Source organism: Arachis stenosperma, chromosome 9 (genome assembly GCF_014773155.1).
Source record: "Arachis stenosperma cultivar V10309 chromosome 9, arast.V10309.gnm1.PFL2, whole genome shotgun sequence".
Classification (NCBI taxonomy): Eukaryota; Viridiplantae; Streptophyta; class Magnoliopsida; order Fabales; family Fabaceae; genus Arachis; species Arachis stenosperma.
The window spans coordinates 105,951,527-105,959,579 of NC_080385.1; the positions used below are offsets into that span (position 1 = coordinate 105,951,527).

General features: G+C 28.9%; 1 protein-coding gene across 1 annotated transcript; it reads left to right on the forward strand.

Annotated features, from left to right (window-relative positions):
- Positions 1-1,358: 1,358 nt before the first annotated feature.
- Positions 1,359-4,823, forward strand: LOC130951428 (heavy metal-associated isoprenylated plant protein 30-like). Its single transcript, XM_057880072.1, has 3 exons — positions 1,359-1,607; positions 2,676-2,751; positions 4,361-4,823. The coding sequence occupies exons 1-3, from the start codon at positions 1,449-1,451 to the stop codon at positions 4,681-4,683; spliced, it is 558 nt and encodes a 185-aa protein (XP_057736055.1). The 5' UTR covers positions 1,359-1,448; the 3' UTR covers positions 4,684-4,823.
- Positions 4,824-8,053: the final 3,230 nt, after the last annotated feature.

Consider the following 8,053-nt stretch of genomic DNA (forward strand, 5'->3'; position numbering starts at 1 on the left):
TAAATTATGATTTACTTTAACTCTTTAACTGATATAGCTGTACTTGACCGAATAATAACAATTTTTTTTATCCTGACAGAATATTTAATTTTACAAAAAAAAAGAATCATAAAATTTTTGAAAAAATGTTAGATAACTAATATTTTCTTCTTACTTTTGTCTTGCTTAAACTAATACAGTTATTTTTTTTTCTCTCTAGAAGTATCAACCCCGATCATTCTTTTTATTTTTATATGGATAACAAAAATATTTCCTGACTAATAAATCAACATTTTTATATTGTTTTACATATTTTTCAATAAAATTATTTATTAAAAAAATCAAATATATCATAGTAGAAGAATTAAATTTATTATAACTGGATAATTAAATTTTTTATATTAGTATAATTAGTCAAAGTTTATTATAAACATCCAATATATAAGTACACTTGAAAATATCCCGACTTTGGAAATAGACAACACACACACAATACATATATATAGCAGCACTAGAAACCCACAATTTACCACAAGAGCTTATATATATATATATATATATATATATATATATATATATATATATATATATATATATATATTACATTGATGCATGGTTGTGTGGTTGATGTGAATGAACGAACAATGGAATAATGCTGTTATCATCATCAGTGGTTCAAATCAGCATGAGAGCATCCACTACCATATATTATTATATTCTAAATCCATAATTCAATCAATAATGCGTAGTTATTTTAGAAGCACGTACATAGATAGGAAAATATTCTTTTATTCGTATTCTCTTCTTACAGCTGCTGTTAAAATATAGGAAACAACTATACCCATTGTAATTGAAGCACTACTAAACAAATTAGTAAAATGCAATGTGTCAGAATATTATTTATTATGACTTTAATTTATAGGAAGTCATCTAGACAATTGGTGCACGTTATTGTTGTTGTAACGATTTTTCAAAGATGTCTTGCAATAAAGGGCTAAGATGGATAGATTGATAGATAGATTATCAGAGGGAATATATTTTCTTTTCCCTTAGCATCCAAACACTGCTTTAATAATTTTCTTTTCTTAATAAACTCATCCATATCATATATCCCCCACGAGATTGTTATTCTCATTTTTTCATTATATAGGGGTTTTAGATACCATTCCTGTCTGAAACGTTGTAACATCAATTTGGTTTAGTTGATAGAATAATAGAAATAATAATAATGCCACATATATACATAAGAAATATCTCCTTATTCTAGCTGAAAAAAGAATTGATACTCCTTTCTTCTTAGCTTGTACCATGAATTGTGCCCTATGATATATATATAAATTAAAACTACTTCATTCATCTTCACTAAAAAATATACTTAAGAGAGTGCAAATGGTGTAAAAGAATATATTCCATATGCTGGTGGCTGGTTTCTTCATTACACTGTTCTTCTTTTCTTGTTTAAAACTACCATGGCTTCCTTTCTAGAGAGAGTTTTTGGCTCTAGCATCTCAACCTTTATATTACGTTGTTTTGCATATCAAGATCAACATAATCATCACCATAATAACCATCACACTTTCAATAATAAGAACTTCAAGATGCCTAAGGGTCGACCTATTTCCTTACAGGTTTGCTCATATATATGAAACAATTTTGATATAATTTTTCTTTTCTTGTGTATATATATGCTCTTGAAATTTATTCACTTATAAATATATAAATTGGGACTGAATAATTAGATTGCAGAGAAATTAATCAGTTTTCCTATCATATTTTACTTTGTTTCACTCTTACTTCATCCGTCAGAATTGAATTAAGTGGAAGTATTTTATATATTTTTTCCTCTTTATTTTTGACTCATTCAAACGAATTTTTTAATTTATTCAATTTATAAAAAATTTTGGTGAACTATTGATGAAGCTGAAGGGAGGGGGGGGGGGGGGGTGTTCTTGTTTATAAACTCTTTGATGTTCACTACTAGTACTGAAGACTACTTATTTTATTATTTAGAAAAAAAAAGTGAAACTTCAAAAAACGTAAGAAAGAAACAAAAGTTATTATATGATGGACCAAATTCTAAAAAAGAGAATAAAAAAGTATATATATATATATATATATATATATATATATATATAACCACGCATAGATACATATATAAAAAAAATGTTATCAATCATCAGCCAGTCATATTTGGTGTTCGAAATATTGATTATATTAAAATATAAAAAGATTGATTATTTTATTATGACATATTTATTTGATATACTACTTATTGTAAAAAAATTGATTATTTTCACAATTAATTATTTTATTATAAAAATATGTAAAATGTAATGTAATATATATATATATATATATATAGTGATTAATTAATAATTAATTTTTATATTCATAGAATATTTTATATATTCCAATACATACTTATATTTTTATGGGATTTTTTTATAACTATAATATGGAAAAATGGCAAAATTTTCATTAATAAATTAAAAAATACCCTAGTTTAAATCCAATTTCTTAGAGCTAGTTAATATGTAAGTCCTTTTTTTGAACTTGCAATATCTTTGGTTAGAAAAAAAAAAACAGAAAAACATTATAAAAACCATTATTTGTCAAAAAATTGCTTATTAATATTTTGAAAATAGGTAAATCCTTTAAAGTTCAGGTTATATAGCATACTTGTTTGGTTTCAGCAGACTGTTGACCTGAAAGTAAGGATGTGCTGCACTGGTTGCGAAAGAGTTGTTAAGAATGCCATTTACAAGCTCAGAGGTAATAATACTATTAATTAATTCTTAAGCATCATTCACATATTCAAGTATCGTGTATGCTTTAGTATTATTAATTAATTTTCTCTTATTAGTTTTGAATTTTTTTCTTTGGGAAATTTAAACAAAGTTGCCCTTTTCAATGGATCAAAACGCACATGCATCTTACACCAAAAATATGACACTCAATTTACTGAAATATTTGGTAACCAAAAAAAATTAGCCAAAAACAGCCATAATTTATCTTATTTAATATTTATTAATTGTTACAATAATTAATAAATATTAAATAAGACAAATTTTGACTATTTTTTTTTTGTCTTCTTAACATTGTCCATTACTAACTTAATAAACATGCTATCTTAATTTTAAAAGTTTAACCCTATCCGTCATCTAATTAATTTAAAAAAATCTGTTAAAATATAATATTTTATATTTAGCCAGTGATTACTGTATATATATGACAACGTAATTAGCAAAACATATTTAGAAGAGGCCCCCATCTTTAGACATGCTACCACTGTTTTTGTTTCCCTTTTACAAGTAACATATTTAGCATGTGCCATATTAATGATATAAGACAAAGAAAGAAAATAAAAAAATTAATTTTTAGTTAGTTAATATTAATTAATTTAAAAATTTATAATTTAAAATAAATAATATAATTTTAAAAATTAATTGATATTGACGGAAAATTTAATTTTCTAAATTAATTTACTATGGTTACTCTAAGAATACAAATGCTACATAAGCCATGAAGAAGTAATTGTGCTCTAACCTGCTACTAGGTGCTAGCACGTACGTAGTTAGACTTTCTCTCTGTTTTCCATGTGCCTATGTAATTATGTATATGATTGAAGAAACTATGTAATTATTAAGCATTTAAATTTATGTGCATGTTACTATCTAGTAAAGTGATATTTCACTTGAAATAATCCACTATTATCGTATATGTCTAGCTAAAATATCACTATATTAACAATAATATAAACATAATCTATCTAAATATTTCATAAACACTTAAATTTTTTTTATATAATTGAATTTTGTTATAAAAAAGCTCCAATGAAATGTTTTTGAAGTTTTAAAATTGATGTATACAAGTAAAAAAATTTTAAATTTTACTTTATAATAAAAATATTAATGAAATGATGTCGGTCTTATTTTAAAGAGATGATTTTGCTTTAGTACAAAATTAATTAAATTTTATTGTCTTATATAAAATTTAAATGTTTGAACTCAAATGTCAGAATGATAAGATAAATCCACATTTAATCTTAAATCACTATTTATAATATATAATCTTACAAAATACTGATATACATTTTGTGGGACTAAAATAAAATTAATTTAAAACTAAGCATTGAAGATATTTTTGTTCTTTATTTATTTTTGTCATGAATAAAGTTAGACTAACATATTTTTGCATTAGATACTCTGTTAAGTATCTTATCAAACATGATTTATTTTCAGAAGATCACATGTATATTATTCTTTTTCTTTTCAGAAAATAAATCTTGTCATTCAAAAACATAAATAGTAATTTACTGATTACTAATAATAAACATGTTTTTCATGAGACATGACTAAGGGCAGTTATTTGTGATGAGCAGGGATAGATTCGGTGGAAGTGGATTTGGAAATGGAGAGGGTGACAGTGACAGGGTACGTTGAGAGGAACAAGGTGTTGAAGGCAGTGAGAAGGGCCGGGAAGAGGGCAGAGTTCTGGCCATACCCAAATCCGCCATTGTATTTCACAACCCCCACAAACTACTTCAAGGACACAACCACTGAGTTCAAGCAGAGTTACAACTACTACAGGCATGGTTACAACCTTGGTGAGAGACATGGAACTTTTCCAATGTCTCAGCGTGGCGATGACCAAGTTAGCAACTTTTTCAATGATGATAATGTCCATGCTTGCACACTCATGTAATTAATTAAGAAATTTAGCTCTGTTGTTGTGTATAAGTAGTATTTGTATTTCTTTTCTATAGTTGTGGAGACTTTAATTAATACAACTATATATTAATGTAAATTGTAAAAGGTCTGGCTATTTTATCAATTACCAATCAAAATTACGTATTCTTAAGAGTGACAAAGTGAGTAATTTATTTTGCTTCGTCAAAATTTGTCCCAAAAATTAGGCGAATCGATTCATACTATCAAAAAATTGACACAAAATGTTAGACTGTCTTGCTTTAAATATGATGGGTTAACGGGTCGGCGAACTAGTTTGCTTAACTCTTTTTTAAAAAATAAATTAATAAAAAAATAATTAAAAAATTAAATATAAATAAAAAATAATTAAATTATAATATAATTTTTTATTATTTTTTTAAATTTTTTAACTTTTATAGAATTTTTCAAATAAATATTCATCAATAAAATCATCTTTATTTTAAGAAATAAATCACATAATTTGAGTATATATATAAAAATATAAAATAAAATAAATAACTAAAAAATAAAAAAAAAATATGTTTAAAAATTATATAATTATTAATTTTTGTAGTATTTATTTTTTTATTTAATAAAAATATAGATAAAATAACTTTTGATTTGGTAAGTTAGCCCCCAGCCCTCGTCAAAAACCATGAGTTAGGTAGTGCGAGTTTGGCAAAATTTTTTTTTTTAATTTCGCAGGTTTAAAATCCTAACCCGTCCCGTCCTTTTTGACGGGTTTGGTGGGTTGGTCCGGCAAGTTTGGTTTGTTATTGCTACTAATACCTAGTGCGTGTAGTGATTTCGATTTATCAAAACACTCTTAATCCAAAAGTTATGTCTCAACGCTCCTAAATCCTTTGGTAGCGTTTATTTTGAGGTACTGAGATTGAGACTGGAAGACTAAAATCCAGTATTATGTTTGTTGGCCTAATAATATAACTAAAATTTTAGTCTTGGGACACAAAATTTTAGTCTTTTTAGTACCTCCAAAAGGTGGACACACAGAAGACTAAAATTTTTGAAAACGGGATTGAGACTTTAATAGAATTTTTTTTCCAAAAAATATCCCTATTCAACATGTATAATTTCCTTTCTACTCTCTCTGATTAAATAGAGAACAAATTAGGACAAACAAATTAGGACAGAGAGGAGAAAGGATAAGGAAGAGGCAATATCACACAGAGCCACCGCTGCCGTCGTCGCCACCATGTTTTTTTATTAGGACACATGGAGGGTGATGAGCGGATAATTTATACGCTTTTTGGCATTATTTTTAGTATGTTTTTAGTATATTTTAGTTAGTTTTTATTATATTTTTATTAGTTTTTAGTTAAAATTCACTTTTCTGGGCTTTACTATGAGTTTGTGTGTTTTTCTGTGATTTCAGGTATTTTCTGGCTGAAATTGAGGGTCCTGAGCAAAAATCTGATTCAGAGACTGAAAAGGACTGCAGATGCTGTTGGATTCTGACCTTCCTGCACTCGAAATGGATTTTCTGGAGCTACAGATGCCCAATTGACGCGCTCTCAACGGCGTTGGAAAGTAGACATCCTGGACTTTCCAGAAATATATAATAGTCCATAATTTGCCCGAGATTTGATGGCCCAAACTGGCGTTGCAAATCAGCTTCAGAATTCCCGGCGTTTAACGCCGGAACTGGCATAAAAATTGGAGTTAAACGCCCAAACTGGCATGAAATCTGGCGTTTAACTCCAGAAAAAGTCTCTACACATAAAAACTTCAATGCTCAGCCCAAGCACACACCAAGTGGACCCCGGAAGTGGATTTTTAAGTCATTTACTCATTTCTGTATACCCTAGGTTACTAGTCAACTATTAATAGGATCTTTTGACATTGTATCTGTACCTCATGACACTTTACACGTTTCTCATTGTATCTTCTACAGCATGAGTCTCTAAATCCCATGGTTGGGGGTGAGGAGCTTTGCTGTGTCTTGATGGATTAATGCAATTACTACTATTTTTCATTCAATCATGCTTGCTTCCGTTCTAAGATATCACTTGTTCTTAAACCTGATGAATGTGATGATCCGTGACACTCATCATCATTCTCAACTATGAACGTGTGCCTGACAACCACCTCCGTTCTACCTTAGATTGAGTAGATATATCTTGGATTCCTTAATCAGAATCTTCGTGGTATAAGCTAGAATTGATGGCGGCATTCAAGAGAATCCGGAAGGTCTAAACCTTGTCTGTGGTATTCTGAGTAGGATTCAAGGATTGAATGACTGTGACGAGCTTCAAACTCCTGGGGGCTGGGCGTTAGTGACAGACGCAAAAGAATCACTGGATTCTATTCCAACCCGATTGAGAACCGACAGATGATTAGCCGTGCTGTGACAGAGCGCGTTGAACATTTTCACTGAGAGGATGGGAGGTAGCCATTGACAACAGTAAAACCCTACATACAGTTTGCCATGGAAGGAGCCTTGCGTGTTTGAAGAAGAAGACAGTAGGAAAGCAGAGGTTCAGAAGACAGAGCATCTCCAAAACCTCAACCTGTTTCCCATTACTGCAAAACAAGTACTTATTTCATGTTCTTTTGCTTTTTACAATCAACCCTGATAATTATTGATATCCTGACTAAGAGTTACAAGATAACCATAGCTTGCTTCAAGCCGACAATTTCCGTGGGATCGACCCTTACTCACGTAAGGTATTACTTGGACGACCCAGTGCACTTGCTAGTTAGTTGTGCGGGATTGCAAAAGTGTGATTGCAATTTTGTGCACCAAGTTTTTGGCGCCGTTGCCGGGGATTGTTGAGTTTGGACAACTGACGGTCTATCTTGTTGCTTAGATTAGGACTGTTTTGTTTTCGTCGGTTTAGAGTCTTTTATTTGAGTTTAGTTTCATATTTTAAGTTTGGTGTCAATTGCATGCTTTTGTTTTCTTTTAATTTTTCGAATTTGCATGTTCTTAGTCCTTTCTTGTTCTTAAAAAAAAAATTCTAAGTTTGGTGTCCTCTTTGTGTTTTTCCTTTAAAATTTTCGAAAATTTGTGTTTGATTTTCTAAAAATTTTAAGTTTGGTGTCATTTTGTTGCTTTTTCTCTTTCCTCTTTTCAAAAATCAAATATTTTTCAAAATAATTTTCAATCATATATTTTCAATTGCTAATTCCAAAAATCTTTTCAATTAACTAATTGATTTGGTTCTCATTTTGCTTTGATCTTATTTTCTTTTAATTTTCGAAATTTTATTTATTTTTCATTTATTTTATTTTATTTTTTTCGGTCAAAAAAATTTTTTACTTTACTTGTAAATTCATATCATATTCCCTTTCTCCATCATGGACTTAAGTGGAATTGAACAGTCCAGAAGGACTCTGTGGTCATA

What these genes read in the sequence shown, in the direction of transcription:
- LOC130951428 (XM_057880072.1), top strand. Translation starts at nt 1,449, where the DNA reads ATGGCTTCCTTTCTAGAGAGAGTTTTTGGCTCTAGCATCTCAACCTTT. An exon ending in GTCGACCTATTTCCTTACAG is followed by an intron (nt 1,608 to 2,675) that starts GTTTGCTCATAT and finishes TGGTTTCAGCAG; the next exon opens with ACTGTTGACCTGAAAGTAAG. An exon ending in TGCCATTTACAAGCTCAGAG is followed by an intron (nt 2,752 to 4,360) that starts GTAATAATACTA and finishes TGTGATGAGCAG; the next exon opens with GGATAGATTCGGTGGAAGTG.